This window comes from Chaetodon trifascialis, chromosome 14 (genome assembly GCF_039877785.1).
Source record: "Chaetodon trifascialis isolate fChaTrf1 chromosome 14, fChaTrf1.hap1, whole genome shotgun sequence".
Classification (NCBI taxonomy): Eukaryota; Metazoa; Chordata; class Actinopteri; order Chaetodontiformes; family Chaetodontidae; genus Chaetodon; species Chaetodon trifascialis.
Window position 1 is genome coordinate 13,566,914 of NC_092069.1, and position 20,645 is coordinate 13,587,558.

Consider the following 20,645-nt stretch of genomic DNA (forward strand, 5'->3'; position numbering starts at 1 on the left):
TGCTCTGCAAATGGCTGCTACAATAAAGAGCCTCATCATTTTGCGTCCGTTTGAGCTCCTCATTCAAGTTGTTTTTCTCTGTTCCATCCAGAGATATGACAGAGGTGGTCCACATCAAGGACAGGAAGGAGGCCATCCATGAGTTGAAGTATTCCCCCGATGGGGCCCACTTGGCTGTCGGCTCTAATGATAATTCAGTGGACATCTATGGTGTGGTGCAGAGGTACAAGAAAGTGGGCGAGTGCATCGGCTCAAACAGCTTCATTACGCACATGGACTGGTCCACGGACAGCAAGTACCTGCAGACTAATGACGGCAGCGGCAGGAGGCTCTTCTACAGGATGCCAAGTAAGTCCACGTTCCCTGGCGGATTACGTTTGTAGCACAGCTATTCCGACAAATCATGTTGTCTGTGAAACACTGTTAATAGAAAAGCCCCCAAAGCAGTGTTGCTTTGATGTAACATGATCACTGAGCCTCTTTGTGAGAATATTTCTGTCTTCTGTTGAGGTGGGAAGGAGGTGACCAACAGGGAGGAGCTGAAGCTGGTGCAGTGGGCTTCATGGACGTGTGTGTTGGGCCCTGAGGTCAACGGAATATGGCCCAAGTACTCAGATATCAATGACATTAACTCTGTGGACGCCAACTTCAACAATCAAGTCTTAGTGACAGCAGATGACTACGGATTAGTCAAACTTTTACGATATCCTTGTATTAAAAAAGGTAAAGAAGACCCAGTTGTTTAATTTCTAAGCATAGTTGAGTACAGAAATTCTGAAATATTACTGATATGTTTCCTCTTGATTTTAGGTGCAAAATTTAAAAAGTATTTAGGTCACTCAGCCCACATAACCAACGCCAGATGGTCACATGACTACCAGTGGGTCATTACTATTGGTGGCGCTGATCACTCAGTGTTCCAGTGGAAGTTTGTTCCTGAAAGAAAGTCTAAAGAAGCTCTGCATATAGCGCCACAAGGTACGACGATGAAACCATCCCCCAATGTGGGAATATAATATTGGTAATGACAGTCACTCACATTACTGATATTACTTATTTCACAAAATCGGTGGCTCCTGCCAAAAAGACATTAACAAATCAGGCTTAGTGGAGAACTCTGGTGGAAATTTTGATGTCCACTCAATCTCCAAAAGATTTCTTTTTGGCGGGGGGGGGGGGGGGGGGGGGGGGGTTATTTTTGTCACTTAAAAATAATAAACCTCTGTCATGTCCGTGTGTTAAATATGGAGCAGGAGCCAACTTAGCTTAGCATAAAGACTGGAAGAAGAACAAAAAGCCCATCTGACTTACTCCAAAAATAAAGAATATGACTATCCACACTGCTAAAGCTCAGTTATTAACACATAGTTGAATTCATACACAATATTGATATGAAAACAAGTTTGACTAACAAGACAACAACAAGGCTCGCTGTAGAGTTTTTTTACTTTGAACAGAGTTAGCTGTTTGCCTCCGGTCTTTGTGCTTAGCTATGCTCCTAGCTGTAGCTCCATACTTAAAGAAGTCGTTCGACATCTTGGGAAATAGACTTTGTTGGTTATTTACTGAAAGTTAGATGAGATCAGTGCCACTCTCATGTCTGTTTGCTAAATATGAAACTACCACAAGCAGCCAGTTAGCTTAGCACAAAAACTGAAAATGGGGAAACAGCTAGCCCAGCTGTGTCTAAATTACTGTGTTTGCTTAATCCAAACTCTTCAGAGTCAGATGCATAACCCCCATAAAACAGTGAATTTCCATTCATGGATTAAACAAATGAGGTATAAGGAGTTAATTAGTGAGCTTTAGAGGTGCTGGCAGGTGGATTTTGTGACTGTTGGACAGAGCCAGGCTAAGCTAAGTTACAGTAAGCTACTGGCCACAGCTACATATTTAACTCACTGACACAAGAGTGATATCAATCATCCCATTGACCCCTCTGCAAGAAAGGGAGTACCAGAAGCATTTCCCAAAATATCTGTTCCTTTCAAATCAGCTTTGAGTATCTGTCTGAAAGTAAAACTATTTACACAGTAAATTGTGGTAATGTCAACCCATTTAATGAAAATGAATGTCACAGTACATTTCTTAGTTATGTTTTAGGGCTTGTATAAATGCAACTGGCTGCTACATTACGTGCACCCATACTGCTCCCACCAGCCTCATGAACTCGATGTGCTAAACCACCAGAGAGCAATGCACTAGATTGCTCCCTTCCCGTACTTTCTTTCATGAACCACCATTTCCATAAAGCTCTGCAAAGGAACGACCATCACATTAATTAAGACAAATCCAATAAAAGTGAATGAAGCTTGGAAAGTATAATTGCATTGTCATTCCCAAGTCATATTTTTTCCAGAGACAGAGCGCAGCTGTGCTCTCTGAAATTAAAGCACATACTAACTGCCTTTCCTTTTAATTCTCCTAATGGATCTTGTGAGCAGCCGCCCTTAGCTGCCAGTTCTGCTTATTGCCTTGCCTTGGCACGGCTTTACTGTGCTGCATCAGCAATTTTATACATTTGGCTTGAGCGATGTCACTGTGAAGCACGACTGCCTGATAAATAGGAGATGTCACGGTATTATTACATGATAGACCCTCACTTCTACTGAAACGTGGTGCAGTGTTTTCTTACTGTGTGTGCAGTGGGATGTTTGTCTGATTTGGAGACAGGGAATGATTTTACTAGCGAGGTGTGATGCAGCCTTGTTTCTGCCCGCAGAGACCTTGGCAGACTCCAACAGTGAAGAGTCCGACTCTGATCAGTCAGACGTACCTGAGATGGACTCAGAAATTGAGCAGGAGACGCAGCTCACATATAGACGACAGGTTTGTGATCACATCAGTGTTCACCTCTTAAACATGTCTCCCTGAAAATCAGATTTGCTGTTAAACAGAGAATCTGCACACATGTATCTAGGTTTATAAAGAAGATCTACCTCAGCTCAAAGAACAGTGCAAAGAGAAGCATCGAGCGACGGCCATGAAGAAGAGAGAGCGAGCGCCGGGGAGCGGGGTGAAGCTGCACTTCATTCATGGGTAGGCTTATTCTGTCGCATCATAAAACTGACACTCTGCAAAGGCTGATCATTTTTTTTAAATTGTAGTTAAGTCCTGCAATCCAATTACATCATTTGTTTCTGTTTTTGTTTATTTGTTTGCAGCTACAGGGGTTATGATTGCAGGAGCAACCTGTTCTACACCCAGACCGGGGAGATAGTCTACCATGTAGCTGCCATTGGGGTTGTGTACAACAGACAACAGAATACCCAGCGTTTCTACATGGGCCATGATGATGACATTCTCTGTCTGGCTATCCATCCCCTGAAGGACTTCGTAGCAACAGGCCAGGTAGCTGCCGGCACTGCAGACATAAAATATTCAAAGCTTTTTTTTAGTTGTGGGGTTATGGCTCCTCAGAGATGAGCCGAGAGAGATCCATTGCCATGTCAGACTCAAAGTTCTCATGTGTAAATGGGTTGAATTACACAAACTTTGGATGTTTTTGTGTATCCAGGTTGGCAGAGATTCCTCCATCCACATATGGGACACAGAAATGTTAAAACCCATGTCTGTGCTGAAGGGTTTCCACCAGCTCGGAGTGTGCGCTCTGGACTTTTCAGGTAACACTCAGCATTGCTTTCTCACACTGCTGTTAGTCCTCCTACCCAGACAGATTGAACATAACATACGTTTTGTATTCGCAATTCCTTCCAGGCATCACGCTTTAACAGTGAGCAAAAAAATAATTTCACACATAAAAGAAATGGACAAATTCACAAGACACCCAATTTACCAGCAACACCGAGAAACCTTTTTCTGCCGTCTTTCAGTCGCAACAGTCCGACAGCATCAAGGTAGAGCTGTTCCTCTCGCTTCCTTTAATTGGCCCCAGACAGAGGCAGTGCTGTGATCTGTATGTCAGTGTCAGTGAATCACCTGCCTTGGATCAAACCCACCAGGCTTCTTTCATGTTGCTAACAAGGGCCAAACTTCATTGAACCAAAGCAGGAGCTGGCTCTGCCCGTGCTGTACTGAATGCTTTTGTTTTTCCTCCTCAGCGGATGGCAAACGGCTGGCCTCGGTGGGCTTGGACGACAATCACACTGTTGTGCTGTGGGATTGGAGGAAAGGGGAGAAGCTCTCTGCCATGCGGTTAGTATAGTTATATTAGAGCATTAACACGGCTGCTGGTTGGCCTGTCTGCGTGCAGAATTTGCTGGCTCTGCATCCTGAAAGCTTTGACAAACCTTCACGTCGGTTCTAAAGATCGTCTGAGCGTTTGTAGTTTAAATATGGACATTTATGGATGAGGGTTAAATTGAAGCCACTTTGCTGCGCAGAGCTGACAGTGTGACTGATGGAGGAGAGGAAAGAAGGGGAATTACCTTTTAAAATTACGAGGCTGCTCCACTGCAACACTTCACCCTGCCAGAGTCTGCATGGGTAGAGTAGGAGTTTGCCCCAGGGCCCCAACTGTGGATCCATAATTAAAGAGATTTACTTTTAATTTACATCTTTCAAAGGCTTATCCTGGCGAGTTTGTGGGCTTAATATATTCTGTTTTATTTTGACAAGGAAACATATTAACAACAGTGTGTCTATAATAGATGTGCCTTGTGTCTGATGTGCAAAACAACACAGAAAAAAGTAAATGGGTTGCAAAAACAATCAAGGAATAAAAAGGATAAATGAAAAGCAGTGACAGAGAAGTATCACAGACCTTTTACAGATTTGTCCCGATGACTGAAACTAATTGTGCCATAAGGACTAAATATAAAGTCCACATCTTAAAAGCACATCAAAGATCTACATAATTCTGAGCTGAGCGTGAGAGGTGTTAATTTGTTCAGAACATCATGTAGGATTTTCAATTTCACGGCAGGTAAAATTATGTAACCCCGAAACCAGAGGGAACTAGAAGTATCTAACTGGAAAACATCCACATCCCAAAATATCTTTGCTTTTGCTTTGCTGCTGGCTCTACTTCATGTTCATATTTAGTATCTACTCCATTGAAATTCCCCCTGGCTAGTTTGCAGTAGTGCGTTGCGGGTTGCTCTCCTGCGTGTTGTGTGCCAGGCTCTCACTGCAGCTCAGGGACAGCTTGGAGCTGCACTAATCTCCTTTGCAGACCCTGGTGGGCTGTGCAGTGAGGCGGTCAGAAGGAAATGGAGCCTGACAGAGCCTGGCTTGTGCACCACTACTGTCTAGTCTTTAGTCGGGAGAGGAGGAGTGGGTTAAGAGGTGACTGTAAATGAGGGTGAAAGGTGGGAATTTGGGGAGGTGAGAGATGTAGGAAGGAGGTGTAAGTGAGAGGAGAGAGGGAGGAGAGAGGCGTAATGTTTCATTAGCTTCACCGACGCTGAGAGGAGTGCAGTGACACAAAGAGCAATAATTAGACAAGTTTAAGTGTCAGGTTGGTTCATCACATCAGACAGGACCAGCAACTGATCCTCAGTGTTTATACCATGCAATGCAATCAGAGAGCAAAACAAAAAGACAGTTACAAGTTTATCTCCGTCTCCAGTGTGTCTGTAGTGCTTGTTAGGGAGCAGAAACACAAAACACAGAAAAGGTTTTAGCCCATACCAACAAGGAAAAGGAAAAAGAAATATATCAGTACATAATGAAGCAAATATTTTCAATTTAAAAGCTGAAGGCCAAAAGAGAAAAAGGAGTGGATGTTAATGATCCACATTAATGCGCAAGTTGGTCTGCAAATTTTCTGTTCACAAGACCGGGAAGAGGCAAAAAATAAATAGATTAATAGTAGGTGGCGATAATACTCATATTTCCTTATTAATCTAATCTGTAACTCTGTAAGTCTATTTCAGCCAGATAATTCAGTTACCAGTTTGAGTTTTGAAAAACTAATCCAGTCCAGCACATTTCTCTGGGATGGATTTGTTATGTCTATCAGGAACATTTTGATACTCCAAACCATGCAGTTCAGTTTGGCTCTAAACACAGAAACAGAAGTGAGGCACATTTCTCTGTTTCTTTGCCATCATTAAAAAGCCTCAGTGTAGCCTGCTTTATGCACCCAGGCCTCGTATTTGTAATTCCAACTCTGAAAAATAATGCAGAAATTCAATTTTGTTTCTCTCGAGATGAAATGTACAAATTTAATCATTTGCTCGTGCATATTTTGTGATGTAAAAACGTGTTTTTCAGGGGAAGCAAGGACAAGATATTTGTTGTCAAGATAAATCCCTACCTTCCTGACAAGCTCATCACAGCTGGAGTGAAACATATGAAGTTTTGGCATAAGGCTGGTAAGACCCCAGGCGTGTTTTTTTGTTGAATAGCAGAATCTCTAACAAGCAGAACTCTTTCTTAGCTGTGACACGTCTTACTGTGAATCGACTGCCTGGTTCTCTTTCAGGTGGTGGTCTAATTGGGCGCAAGGGAAACATGGGGAAGACGGAGACTATGATGTGTGCTGTGTATGGCTGGTCGGAGGAGATGGTATTTTCGGGCACATGCACGGGGGACATTTGCATCTGGAGGGACATGTTCCTGATGAAGACCGTGAAGGCTCATGACGGCCCTGTATTCAGTGTGCACGCTCTAGAAAAGGTACCACAGGGGAAAAGGCTCTGTGACTGACCAGTGAGGACATTTTTTTAAAAATATTTGAAAACTCCTGTTTCACTCCATTTTTAGTTGCTACTATGGAAGTGGACAATATGGACAAAAGTTTATATGACCTGACATGACCGTCTAGCTGACTGTTTGAGCAGTTATAGGCTGCAGCAGTTAACATGCAAAATCTCATTAAATAATAAAATGATCAAATTAACCTGCATGATTATTTAATGACCTATTTTTGTAAGCTTTTATTTTAAGCAACAGATCATGTAAATCATTTATCATGATTCTGTTACTTAATTCTTTGAGAATAAAGTAAATTATGAACATTAGATTAGCAGCACATTTTTCTGTCTGTTTCCCTTTTTGTCTGGCCATCTTTGTTTAGTCTGTAGTATGTAATGTTAAATTTACTCTGACGGTGTCATGCTCAACTAGCAGGAGGTCTTTGCAGCATTAAATGTGCTTACATATTGTCCCTGTAGGGATTCGTGACTGGAGGAAAGGATGGTATAGTTGCTCTGTGGGACGACACCTTTGAGAGGTGCCTGAAGACCTACGCCATCAAGAGGGCAGTCCTAGCTCCGGGCTCTAAAGGTAGAAGTCCTCCACTGTCCTTGGATCACTCTTTTAATGCACATCCGTTTAAAACATTCAATGTTTTTAGCTGAACTCATGAATCGGGAGATTTCCTCCTGTGTTTTGGCTCAAGCTAAGGTCTCTGCCTGCATGCTATAAATCATGGACTCTGCAGGGCTGCTCTTGGAGGACAACCCCTCCATACGTGCCATATCTCTGGGCCATGGACACATCCTGGTGGGGACCAAGAACGGAGAGATCTTAGAGGTGGACAAGAGTGGCCCCATCACTCTGCTGGTCCAGGTAAAGTGCAGATAAAAATAACCCCAACACCTGTCACAAACCTCATAATATACAGCACAACAGGCCTGGGTCTGTAAGGTGGCTCTTTCCAAGTTTGTAAACCTTTGAAAGGTTGAAGATGAACTGGATGAGTTCACAGTTAGGATCTTCTCTGACTTCTTTTTTGTCAACGTGTCATTTTTATTGCATTGTAATTAAGTGGCAGGACTGTTATGAAAGGGTACTCTATCTAAGGATTACATGAGCCATTAAATCTAATGTAGTCACTTGTCTTAAGTGAGTTTCAGGTCACTTCAGGTTGATTTTAAGTGTTGTGCTTAAATTAATGGACAGTATTGGCTATGTGGATGGTAGAAAGTTGATATAAAAACTGCTGGATGGTAGAAAGTTGATATAAAAACTGCTGTAATGCTGGTAAGAAGGTCAGATGTTTGGCGTCAAAGATACTCAGTGGGAGGACTGATGTCATGATCCTGTCTCTGTATCTTAGAGATGTGCCTTAAGGTTTGTGTTAAAGTCATATCTTCCTCCTGAAACTCTTTATGGCTGTAAAAGCTTTAGCTAAGAAATCCATGGTAAGCTTTGGAAAATGGTCAGCATATACACTCTTTGGTTAAAACATACAAACCTGCCAGCGTCTCCCCTCAGTGTGATCATACTTTACACAGCGGCTCAGAATCACCAACGCGGCAGCTATAAGCAGCAATGAATTATTGCTGCTTAATGGGAGATTTTTAATTTCGTTAAGTGGTCCCGCAGTGTCTTGCAGCCTCCTCTGAAAGTCGGCAGACAGAGTGAATGCTATTGATTGCCCTTTTCAAATGCTTTAAAATATACAAGCACGTTCTGATGGATGGGATGAGCTAATGAGAGAGCCAAAGGTTGTCCTCAGTTATCTGTTGTGGAGGTTACAAGCTAACTGTCTCAGTATCCTTTGGAATATCAAAGAGAATTATAATATGATGTACTGTATGTGTGGCTAACCTGCTTCTTTTATATCAGAAACACAGAACAGGTGATCGTTGCACCATGTGATGAAGCCCTCTGTCACTTCTCTGTACTCCTGACAGCATGGTTCTCACTGGAAGCGATTCACTAGAATCATACATGTCAAAACAGTGATGACTTCCATCTCACCAAAGAAGACATTAATTGTGTTTTATTAAATCCCTTCAAAGTCTTCACTTACTAATCGATGGTGCTATTGTGTGTGTTTGCAGGGTCACATGGAGGGAGAAGTGTGGGGCCTGGCCACCCATCCCCATCTCCCTCTGTGTGCCACCGTCAGTGATGACAAAACCCTGCGCATATGGGACCTCTCGCCCAGCCACTGCATGCTGGCTGTACGCAAGCTCAGAAAAGGTGAGTCACCGCTCTAACAGATGACTGTGTTTTCTGACAGGAAGTGCACTGGTCCCAGGGCTTTAACAAACACATTACCCACCACAGGCGGCCGTTGCTGCTGCTTCTCCCCTGATGGCAAAGCCTTGGCGGTGGGCCTGAATGACGGCAGCTTCCTCATTGTGAACGCAGACACCTTGGAGGACCTGGTGTCCTTCCACCACCGCAAGGACATCATCTCAGATATCAGATTCTCTCCAGGTCTGTGGTTCACCTCTGCATTTCTTCACTCTTACAAAAGTCTGCTTGGCCTGAGAAATAAGTTGGCCACTAAAAGCTGTGTGTCCTTCACAGCATCTTAGCGTATGTAGGATGCCGTGCAGAAGTTCAGCAGGTATACATATTTTCTTCCCGCTGTGAGTTGGGAAATATTGCTGCAGGCCTGACCCAAATTAATGGCTTTCTGTAATAGGGCCAGACAGAGAGACAGCAAGAGCGGAATGGGAAGCAGTGGGGGCGGACAAAGTGAGAGCAAGAAACTAAACTCTCCTTCGCCTGGACACTTAACCTTGATCCTCAATGCAATGGATCTTGTTTCTTAACCCAACACCCCTGAGTCACCGAGAGCTGCGTCTGTAGTGTAGAAGTCACTGTACAGAGCAGTGTAATGCTGAGCAGGAAACGTGTTTTGCTGTGGTTATATTAGGAATAACTGATGAGTCCACAGCATGCAAGGGGCTCTGTGAAGCTGTACTTAGACACTCAGAAAACAGTGGAACAGTGGAGAAGGCTTCCCAAACAGGTCAGCAATAACACACAAAAACATAGGGGAGCCACTGAATGCAGAAAATTGAGAACATCTTATGTTAGTTAAGATGTTTGTCATCTTTGTTTGGCGTCCAACATTTGCTAATTAGCACAAAGCACAAAGTAGTATGAGCTGATGGGAATGTTAATTGTTTTGCAGGTTTTAGCCAAAGTAAAGTTTTGACTGCGTTAAAGCTCTAGATGAAAGTTATTACAGTCAGTCCTGAGGTGGACACAAATGTCTGCATTTTACTCAGAATCACATCTGCCGGTGGTGCTAGAGGGAAGGTCAGGTGATCACCAATAGGATGGAAGGAATGAGCTAAAAATCCTCAATTCTGTTGATCCCCAGTGATAATGGACAAAACATTTCCCTCTCTTTTGTTTGCTTAGGTGCTGGGAAGTACCTCGCAGTAGCATCAGGAGACACTTTTGTGGATATTTACAATGTGATGAGCAGCAAACGGGTTGGAGTGTGCAAAGGATGCCTCAATTACATTACCCATCTGGACTGGGACAAGAGAGGTAAACATGCTTCCTTAAATAGTATTGTCTCAGTAAATCCTTGCGAGCGACTGCCAATTATGGATTCAAAATGTCTCTGTTAAAAAGCAGTTAAGCACCATGGCCCACTGGGCTTTTTCATTCACAGGGAAGCTACTCCAAGTCAACACAGGTGCTAAAGAGCAGTTTTTTTTCGAAGCTCCTCGCGGCAAGAGGCAGACCATCCCGGCTACAGAGGTGAGCAGGGAGAGGAGGCGCAGGAGCAGCCATGGTTGTGGTGCTGCTGGCCCACTTTTTCCCTTCGGGATCAGACGAGGCTCTGCGAAGGGCAGTGAAGCATTAACACGGCCCACTTTCCAGCAGTATCGTTCTAATATTGGCAGTGGAAGTGGGGTAGTATTTAGGGTCCCTTTGATACAGCGTGACATTCACACACCTTGCCAGAGAAGCATTAAGAGAATAAGGGTCAGAGATGATAGATGCTGCTAGGTTGCGTCTCGCTGGAGCCTCAGATGTCCGCTGCTAGCTTTGCTCGTTCATCTCACCTCGTCATGATGTGTGACTCTTCCCTCTTCGCCTCCCATTCATTTCACTCTTCTCTTATGCACTTGATCACAGCATCATTGCTGGCAGACTGAAGCGGTGGCTGGCTGGTTCTTCTATTTGCTGCTTTATATTGTACCTATAAAACAGACAATTTTCTGTCATGGCTGTAGATGAGTGGCTCCATGGTATGCTCTCGGCCCCATTTATTCGTTATTTGCTACAGTTGAGCCTTAAATTCACTATTTTAATTTATCTTTTAACTCTTATGTGAATAACACTCAGCTGTACTTGTCCCTCAACTGTGGTGATCTCAGCAGATTAACAAAAGGACTGCTGGGAAAAACAGGGGACTGCTGGGACTGTGAGAGGCTTCTGAATTTAAATTATATTAAAACAAAGATCATTATTATTCGTCATGAGAGTGAAGATCCTGCATCAGTCTCAGGTAGTTAGCTTAGCATAAATACTGGCAATGTTGGGAAACAGCTAGCTCGTTCTGATTGTTGTATTTTGTTTTTTATCTTTATGTTAATATAAGCAAACCAGCTGATGGCTGTAGCCTCTTATTTAACAGACACCCATCTCTTCTGCAGATGGTTCAAAATGCAACAGCCGGTCTTCAAAGCTCAGAGAGCACATTACTCCAGTGCTGTGCTCTCAGAGCCTAAATGGTTATGTTGCATTTTGTTGCTCTTATGTTACTAGCCTGCCTGCTTTTGTTCTGAATTGTGAAAGTGTTATATAGATGAATCTTTCCATACTTACTGACTTGGCTCAGGTGGAGAAGATCGACTGGAGCACGTGGACGTGTGTCCTGGGAACATCTGTTGAGGGCGTCTGGCCTTTGATCAGTGAGGTCACTGAGGTGACTGCTGCCTGCCTTAGTAACGACAGGAAGGTGCTAGCAACAGGAGATGACTTAGGATACGTCAAGCTCTTCAGGTACCCTGTCAAGGTAAGGCACAATGAATAAGTCTGCTTTTGTTATCTGGTTTGATCATCTCAAGGCTTGTGTTTAATGCAAATGTTATGTTAATTTCCATGTCACAAGTGTTAAACAAATGTTGTCCATCTCCCCCAGGGGAAGTATGCAAAGTTCAAACGCTATGTGGCCCACAGCACACATGTTACCAATGTGCGATGGACCCATGACGACAGCCTCTTGGTGACAGTCGGTGGGGGAGACACGTGTCTCATGATCTGGGCCCATGAGCCCGAGGGCCACCGGGAATTCAAACAGTGTGACAGTGAGGAGTCGGACATCGAGAGCGAGGATGACGGAGGTGAGAGAGGAGCTTCCTTTTGGGCTTTTTATTCCCTGAATGTTACCGTTGCTAAAGCGAAACCTGCGTCGTTCCTGCCTTTCACCAGGTTATGACAGCGACGTGACGAGGGAGAACGAAATCAACTACACCATCAAGGCCTTATCCACCAACATGCGACCCATGACGGGCGTGAAGCCCCACTTGCAGCTGAAAGAGCCCTCTGTGGATGAAAGGTAATTCTCAGTGAAGCGATGGTGAAGGATGCTCCTGAGCAGTCAGAAAATAACTTTTTCATAGTAGAAAAAAATAAGGCTTCTGCATCAAGATGGAGCCAAACCTGCCTTCCTTAGTCAACATTTTCTTTTCCTGCGTGAAATTCCTGCCCTGTCCCTGCCCTTTTGAAATAACTCAGCCTTTTCTGCTCTTCTTCTTTCCTTTAACGGCTGTCCATCTGTCATTACCCTGCTTCGTTCTTTCATTCTGCTTGAAGACAAGGGGTGGTCAGGTAAGCTCTTGTGTTCATGTACAGTATGTTGAGTTTAGACAAAAGATTAAGCAGTGGTCAGTGTTGAACTACGTGTCATCACAGAGGGCTACATCGAGGGAATGAAACATGGTAGTGTTTCCTTTACAAAGAGCAAAGATGAAGGAAAGACAGTAGACAGAAAAGCCTTGATGTCTGTGAAATGATTAGCACTTTTAGTAATTCATATTTCAGTGGGGTTTCGTTTCTTCACATAGAAACTAAGACGCTGTTTTGGGTGTGAATTTACTTGCTAATGAGTTGTGACTAGCAGGACAAATTGGCCTAAAAGTTAAATTAGAGCTTGACATTAATTTACTTGTCCACTCCAATAGTCAGCAGAACAAAGTGAATGGGTTGTACAAGAAGTGTTTTTAACAGTGACTCGGGGGAAATGACCCGATTAAAGTGGATCGGCACATCAAACTAGAAGGAATGTCAGACATTTACATGTCTTAATCCTCTTTGGAAGTAATTTTAAAGGAAGCACTGTTCATGTGGCTGGTTGTTAAAGAGGTTTACAAGCATGATCAGCTCTAACATCATCATCATCATGAGCCATCTTTAAGTGTGTGACAGACTTTGGGTGCCTCAGGTTGATGCAAGCATCCACGCAGCATCTTCTGGGAAGCAGTTGTCATGGAAATGGACTTGAGTTGTCATGGCTACATGATGGCGCTGACTCCTGTATTTTATGTCCTCAGTGGCTGAGGTGTTGTGTTCGTGTGTGTCCGCCCGGCAGCGGTGAACGCTGTGAAAGTCCCTTTTCTAATTCGTGCTTTTTTCTTTGTTATTGCTGCCGTGAAGAGGTTCAAGGTAAGCTGCTTACTTTCTGCTTCTGTTATTACTCCACAGAGCAGCGCTGTCTCAGTGTCTGCTTTTTAGACACTTGATTGCGCTTCTGTTTTCACACCCTGCCTTGACTGTAAAATAAGGTCATGTTCGCAGTTTGTTCATACAGTCTTTGCATTATTGATAGTTTTTTTTTGTACCACTGTGCTCTAAATATGCACTTAAAGTTAAACTTAAAGTTGCTATAAGAATAGATGTTTCCTTCCATATGATTTTCCTTCCATATGAATCAGAGAAAGCTGCAATTTAGCTGAGTTGATGAGTGGAAAGAACCTGAAAGCTTTTAATAACATTGTATTGATTAACTGCCTGGATGTGAGTGGGGATAAATCCAGTTTTGTCATAGTGTCGCTATCAAGAATTGTCACTCCTTACAGAAAACAAATGTGGATTTTCTTTCCTGTTGAGATAAAACATCAGATTTGTGTGCACATATGAGCAGACATATACCACATGTGGAATACTTTTCATCAGAGTAGTAAACAGTGTAATATTATCATTATTGTCATCATCATCATCATTGTCATTATCATGTGCATGATGAGCAGCTCCGCAGCAGCCCTCTGATCCCAGCTGTCTGTTTCAGGCCTCCTGTCAGCAGAGCGCTGCCACAGCCGGAGAAGCTGCAGACCAACAATGTTGGCAAAAAGAAGAGACCCATTGAGGTAATAACTCACACACTTTTCCAAACACAGCAAACTTCTACATATGTACCGATGGTGAACTTTCTGGAAACAGTCTTGTCTCTGTCAGCGCAGATTCAAAAGCGCTGCCCTCTAATTCTGATTATTTCAGCTGACGACACTGTGCTGTCCGTCTAGACGGCGTCTCTGGAGACTCTGATGATGCTGTAATCGAATGATGACGCCACCTCAGCTGGCCGCTGGCTCTGAACGTCTTTGTTGCCATGGCGTTGACCTTTCTGACTTTCTGGCGGTCTTTTTCTGACTCTCCCACAGGACCTGGTTTTGGAGCTGGTGTTTGGTTACCGTGGCAATGACTGCCGCAATAACGTGCACTACCTGAACGAGGGCGCGGACATCATCTACCACACGGCCTCAGTGGGCATCGTCCTCAACTTGACGACCTGTAAGTAGACAGACGCTCTGACTGTGTTACTCTTAACTACCTGAAAACTCAACACGTGTATTTCATTGCGTATGTGTGTGTGGTGCATGTGCGTGTGTGTGGGTTGGGTGTGTTTCCTTCCAGCCTGCCAAAGTTTCTATGTAGAACACAGTGACGACATTCTGTGCCTGACAATCAATCAACATCCCAAATTCCCCAACGTGGTGGCAACTGGCCAAGTAGGTATGTTTGTGAGAGGTTGACCTCATGTGTCACCAGCCGCCTCATTTTTCTTCCCTGTATCTCCTGTTGTGCATTGTGCAGGAGGATTCCTGCACAAAACAGATGGCCACCCCCACCTGTGAGCGTATCTGTATTATAAAGCGACTAACGAGCAAAATTACCATTTTTGCATACATGAACAGTCGTCGGATTGTCACATATTGCTGCATTTCGCACAGACAGACTCACATAAACACTCCCGTCCTGGCAGAAATTGAGTGACAGGATTTGTGATTCACCTCATAATTACATTTTATACACACAGCTTTTATATTTGCACACAATTTTCTGTAAATTAGCTAAATATTGTCAAAGCACATGCGTAGGATTAACTAAGAAAGTCACAGAAAATTAACAAATTATTTGCTGGTTATGTCGATAAATCTGATTTTCCTTCTTTTCAGGTGATACTGGTGACATGTCAGGTAAGGACACAGAAGTAGTCCTCATGTAAAATCATGTTAAATAACCGTTGACAGAAAGTCTGTGGGTTTCAACTCATCCTTTACTTTATGTTACTGACATCTAGTGGCAATGGGATTTGGAGTGTTTTGGTTATTTCAGTGAATCATGTTGGAAGAATTTTCCCTTTATAGTTTTGATCACATTAAGATGTAATTTTAAAAGCTATGAAAGCACACAGAAAGCATATTGAGTCAAGCACAAGACAGAAAGAAGTGCATTAATACATAATATTAATACATAATGATAATTCACTTCTTGTGTGTCCCTCAGCCACGTCTCCATCCATCCATGTGTGGGACGCCATGACCAAGCAGACGCTGTCGGTGCTACGTTGTTTCCACTCCGGTGGGGTTTGCTCCGTCAGCTTCAGTGCCACAGGAAAACTCCTGTTGTCTGTGGGCCTGGACCCCGAACACACCATCACCATCTGGAAGTGGCAGGAAGGTAAAAACAAAATAGTCTTCCTCTGAACTTTGACCTTATTCCAGGGATGGAGAAAATCCCACCACAGGTGAGAGATCGTGCTTTCATTGCCCTCCACGTTTGTTTTTCAGGTGCCAAAGTGGCCAGCCGGATAGGTCACACCCAGAGGATCTTTGTGGCTGAGTTTCGGCCGGACTCTGACACACACTTTGTGTCCGTGGGGATCAAGCACGTGCGTTTCTGGACGTTAGCTGGCCGAGCTTTGCTCAGCAAAAAGGGTGTGCTGAGTTCCATCGAAGATGCCCGGATGCAGACCATGCTGTCCGTGGCATTTGGAGCTGTAAGTGACTTCCAACCGATATAATATCCAGTCTATTTTTGGTCTAATTGATCCTAACTCAAAAGGTTTTCTCATAAATGTTTCTTGTTCTTGCTTCATATTACATTTTCACAATTCAACTCTGCTAACATTTAAAACTCATCAGATGTATGCTTCACTGTGCTGTGAATTGTTCTTGTATTGCTCGCTCTGCTCTCTTAGGCCACTAGATTAGTGCAGATTTGTTTTCTTTTCAGAATAACTTGACATTTACAGGTACCATAAGTGGGGATGTGTGTGTGTGGAAGGAACACATTCTAGTAAGAATTGTGGCCAAAGCTCATACGGGCCCTGTGTTCACCATGTACACCACACTGAGAGACGGCCTCATTGTCACCGGAGGCAAGGAAAGACCGTAAGTGCTGCTTATACTTTGTAGCAGGGTTGCATGTGATTTAGTTTCATCATTTATTATCTTTATTGTTTTAATACCTTGATTCCAGAGTCTAGACTGTATTAATTTTCTCAATATTTGCATTAAATGTGAGAAATGTCTGGAGATGCATACAAATGATGTAAAGCTGTGAATTTCATCATCTGAGGGAGGATCTGTTTTCCTCCACAGGTCAAAGGAGGGGGGCGCTCTGAAGCTCTGGGACCAGGAGCTGAAGCGCTGCAGAGCATTTCGATTAGAAACGGGGCAGATCATAGACTGTGTTCGCTCTGTATGCAGAGGAAAGGTAGGTTATACGTGATACTCAGTAAAGTGTTCGAGCTAGTTCTCCTCAACTCATCCGTGTTTTTACACATTTCCCTCGTGGCTGTGTCAGGGTAAAATCCTTGTGGGGACCAGGAATGCAGAGATCATTGAAGTAGGAGAGAAGAATGCAGCGTGCAACATCTTGGTAAACGGACACATGGACGGACCCATCTGGGGCCTGGGCACCCATCCCTCCAGAGACGTATTTCTCTCTGCAGCAGAGGATGGTACTGTTCGTCTGTGGGACATCCCAGAGAAGGTCAGCCACTGAGCCTAAGTCTACCTCTCTAGCTACCTCAGTTCTTCCCAATACTTCCATGCTCTAATTGCTCTATCAAGGCACTCACTGCTGCTTGTCTCAAGGGAAATTAACATGGCTTCCCTCATTCACAAAATCATGTTAATCTTGCATGGCCTTGTGGGGAAAACAGAAGATGCTGAATAAGGTGAACCTGGGCCACCCAGCGCGTACCATCAGCTACAGTCCTGAAGGAGATATGGTGGCCATCGGCATGAAGAACGGAGAGTTCATCATCCTGCTGGTTGCCTCGCTCAAGATCTGGGGCAAGAAGAGGGACCGGCGCTCTCCTATCCAGGACATTAGGTAATTTTTATGTGTAAAGACTTTAAATAATCACTTTAAACATGCAAGGATCAATATTCGTCTTTGGAGGCTGAAAACGGCTCAAAGCTACTCTGCGTACTACAAAGCAAACACTGGTCTTTTGTAACACTGCATGTCTTTCTCACAGGTTCAGTCCAAATTCTCGTTACTTGGCCGTAGGCTCCACTGAGAGTGCAGTGGACTTCTACGACCTGACGCTCGGCCCGCAGCTGAACCGCATCAACTGCTGCAGGGACATCCCCAGCTTCGTCATGCAGATGGACTTTTCTGCTGACAGCACTTACGTCCAGGTATAGACTGCATGAGGGTTCAGAGAGGGGACGTGGTGTTGTGTCAGACGCTTTCTGGCTGTATGAACCTTAACCTCTCGTGCCTTGAAACAGATATCCACAGGTGCTTATAAACGACTTGTGTATGAGGTGCCGTCTGGGAAGCAGGTCACAGAGCAGACCCATGTTGACAGGATTACCTGGGCCACCTGGACAAGGTGAGAATCCCAGGATTTACGCTTACATATGCACTTTGGAAAGGTAACAGCTGCCGAAAATGTAATCGCTCTCTCTTTGCGTCCAGTGTCCTTGGGGACGAGGTCGTGGGGATCTGGTCCCGCAACACTGACAAAGCAGACGTCACCTGTGCCTGTGTGTCCCACTCAGGCCTTAACATCGTCACAGGCGATGACTTTGGAATGGTAAAGCTGTTTGACTTTCCATGTCCAGAGAAGTTTGTAAGTATGATCGCATAATATTATTTTTACTCTTTGTTATTTTCTGTGGAAGTGTGACTTTTTTCTCTGCACTGCACAAAGCCACTATGTGTAGAATTTGAAAATTCATGACATTCATGCCCTCTAGTGTCAAAAAAGATACCAGGGAACGCTGACGGGAAAGGGATCATAACTTAACTTCTGCACCAGTTTCCACCAGGATTATCTCATTTTCTGATCATCAATCAGAATAATTGACTTTTCACTTGAGAAAATCTTGACATAATGGCTTTAAGTCGTGTTTTTAATTACATCTGCCACAAAATAATCACGTTTTTCTGCCTGTGATAATCATTCACTTCCTGAGAAACTATTTAATATTCAGTGCTGTAGGTGAAACGATGGCGCTCTGAGCAGTGGTGGAAGAATTACTCAGATTATTTACTTTCAAATTAGCAATACCATGGAGGAAAAGTCAGAATTTTACTTCAGTTAGAGTGGACAAGTATGAGCATCAAAATATACTTAAAGTTAATTTCAGTAATACATACATAGTAAATGTGTTATGCAGACTTGACAGAATAATGTCTATTATATTATTTAAATGTAATTATTGCTGCATTAATATGTTCATCACTTCATTTTTGTGTGAATTGTAGTGGAGAAGAAGTATAAGTAAAGCACATGTACCTCAAAACTGTACTTAGATACAATGCTTGAGCAAATGTGCTTACTTTCCGGCACAGATGACCACTGTGTAGTATTACATACCTAATGACCACATCGCTTCACAGACACGACTGTTGAAAAGACTTGGATGATGTGTGTGTGATCTGATTTAGGCCAAACACAAACGCTTTCTGGGCCACTCCGCTCACCTGACCAATGTACGCTTCACAAATGGAGATCGCTTCGTCGTTAGTGCCGGTGGAGATGACAGAAGGTATGACCCAGACTCCAAATAACAACAGATTACAAATGACACAGTGATCAATTACTAAGCGATGCCTTCTCTCCTCTATGTCCTGTCCAGCCTCTTTGTGTGGAGGTGTGTCCATGCCCCTCACTGAGGACCTCAGAGAGTCTGGGCGTCTCCCAGCATGGCTCTCCAGAGAAAAGATTCTGCTAAAGGAGGAAGAGGAGGTGAAGGAGAAGGAGGAGGAAGAGGAGGAGGACAGAACTGGCAGCTTGTAAATGAGTCAAAGTGTTGATCTGTTTTACTGCCTCAAAACTAGGTGCATGCATTTGTGCAAGGCTCATTTTCATCACAGCATCAGTCCTGATTGTGAACACAGGTGGAGGGAGCGCAGCCCTGCACTCACCACATCACAACGTCATTGAAAAGAAAAAAAAAAAAAAACAGTATGTGCACATCATTTCAGTGAGGGATTATTTTTTTAAGAATGAGCGGATCAGTGTACATGTCCCAAATGGCAGTTTTGCTACTTGGCAGGCGTATGAAACTGTGTTACTGTCGATGCCATTTTTAAAACATGTACAGTAGCAGACTGAATTAGCCTTAATCTGAGTGTTCAATTTATGAGGGTTTGGATTCTTTTTGTATTATGTTGGTTTTACTTTTATGGATCACGTAGTCATTTGTTCTATTTTTACTGGTAATTCCAAAACCTGTGGCCTTCCTCCTGAATGTAACATCCACTGTTATGTTCTGGATGTCAGCATGCCAAAGCATACTATGCACTGTACACCTGACCTGGTCACTGTGTTACCCCGATGGTTCATTTCCGTGGTCGTGTTGTTGACTGGTTGACCTCAAACCTCCCTCGGCAGTGTTCCCCTCATGACGTGTTAACGTGTGCATACTTGTTTGAGGATCTGTTTGTGGTTCGTGGGTGTGCATGGCTTACTGAAAGACAATCTGTCCAAACCAAATTCCTCAGAAAACAACAAGAACGGCTGTAAATTGGTGTTTCAAAGCACTGTTGCAATTCCTTCGGTCACTTTTCAGTGTGCTGCTATGATGTGTTGTCGCATTTTCATGAATATGAACGGTGTGACATTTTCCAACAGTAAGTTAATGTTTTGTGTAATTAGATATATTGCTTAAATGGAATGTTCTATCAGAGAGAAAATATGAGAAGTGCAAAACATTTTGCTCCTAACTACAGACTAACTACTAAAAAAATGTTGCTGCATATTTTGATTTACATTATACCAGTGTAAATATCATTTGTACATATTCTTTTTGTATATTTTTTGTGAGATGTTTCTTAAATTCCACTTTAATAAAAAAAAAAGGCAACCATGAACTTGAATTTTAAACTTGGAGTGAATGTATTCACTGGTAACATGAAAAAAATCAATAATGCTGAAGAAGTAAGACTTGTAATGACACAATCAGTGCTCAAACTAACCTTTAATCAATGATCAATAAATCTAAACATTTCCTGGCTGCTCTTTCATCATTCTAATGTAATCAGGAAGTGCATCACGTGACTATATTTGACTCTAGAAGTGACTGAAGACAAAAGAATCTGGAATTCACTCTTCTTTTATTTTAGATACAATAAAGCTGTGCTCTTCATAGATTGTGTCCTATTTACATATTTTACACACAAAGGAAAATCTAAGCACTGAATACCCAAAATGCTGCAACTGAACCTTTGGTTGGTCGGAATGAATGACAAACTTACGATTATGAACTCAGCTGTGAGTGAGCATT

At 43.3% G+C, this 20,645-nt stretch overlaps 1 protein-coding gene across 2 annotated transcripts in view; it reads left to right on the forward strand.

Annotated features, from left to right (window-relative positions):
- eml5 (EMAP like 5) overlaps positions 1–20,506 on the forward strand; it is a 36,423-nt gene extending 15,917 nt beyond the window's left edge. For both annotated transcript variants that reach the window (XM_070978931.1, XM_070978932.1), the window contains 34 exons: positions 92–348; positions 511–723; positions 811–978; positions 2,723–2,829; positions 2,921–3,039; positions 3,165–3,351; positions 3,518–3,623; positions 4,062–4,155; positions 6,178–6,278; positions 6,389–6,582; positions 7,080–7,191; positions 7,349–7,476; positions 8,697–8,838; positions 8,926–9,078; positions 10,018–10,149; positions 10,277–10,365; positions 11,453–11,629; positions 11,756–11,957; positions 12,046–12,172; positions 13,901–13,979; positions 14,274–14,403; positions 14,527–14,625; positions 15,069–15,089; positions 15,400–15,573; positions 15,684–15,892; positions 16,129–16,286; positions 16,497–16,611; positions 16,702–16,890; positions 17,063–17,235; positions 17,384–17,546; positions 17,640–17,743; positions 17,830–17,983; positions 18,805–18,905; positions 18,996–20,506. In XM_070978931.1, coding sequence (XP_070835032.1) covers positions 92–348; positions 511–723; positions 811–978; positions 2,723–2,829; positions 2,921–3,039; positions 3,165–3,351; positions 3,518–3,623; positions 4,062–4,155; positions 6,178–6,278; positions 6,389–6,582; positions 7,080–7,191; positions 7,349–7,476; positions 8,697–8,838; positions 8,926–9,078; positions 10,018–10,149; positions 10,277–10,365; positions 11,453–11,629; positions 11,756–11,957; positions 12,046–12,172; positions 13,901–13,979; positions 14,274–14,403; positions 14,527–14,625; positions 15,069–15,089; positions 15,400–15,573; positions 15,684–15,892; positions 16,129–16,286; positions 16,497–16,611; positions 16,702–16,890; positions 17,063–17,235; positions 17,384–17,546; positions 17,640–17,743; positions 17,830–17,983; positions 18,805–18,905; positions 18,996–19,032 — 4,714 coding nt within the window. In that variant the 3' untranslated portion in view covers positions 19,033–20,506. The remainder of the gene's footprint in view (positions 1–91; positions 349–510; positions 724–810; positions 979–2,722; positions 2,830–2,920; positions 3,040–3,164; positions 3,352–3,517; positions 3,624–4,061; positions 4,156–6,177; positions 6,279–6,388; positions 6,583–7,079; positions 7,192–7,348; positions 7,477–8,696; positions 8,839–8,925; positions 9,079–10,017; positions 10,150–10,276; positions 10,366–11,452; positions 11,630–11,755; positions 11,958–12,045; positions 12,173–13,900; positions 13,980–14,273; positions 14,404–14,526; positions 14,626–15,068; positions 15,090–15,399; positions 15,574–15,683; positions 15,893–16,128; positions 16,287–16,496; positions 16,612–16,701; positions 16,891–17,062; positions 17,236–17,383; positions 17,547–17,639; positions 17,744–17,829; positions 17,984–18,804; positions 18,906–18,995) is intronic.
- The last annotated feature ends 139 nt before the right edge of the window (positions 20,507–20,645 follow it).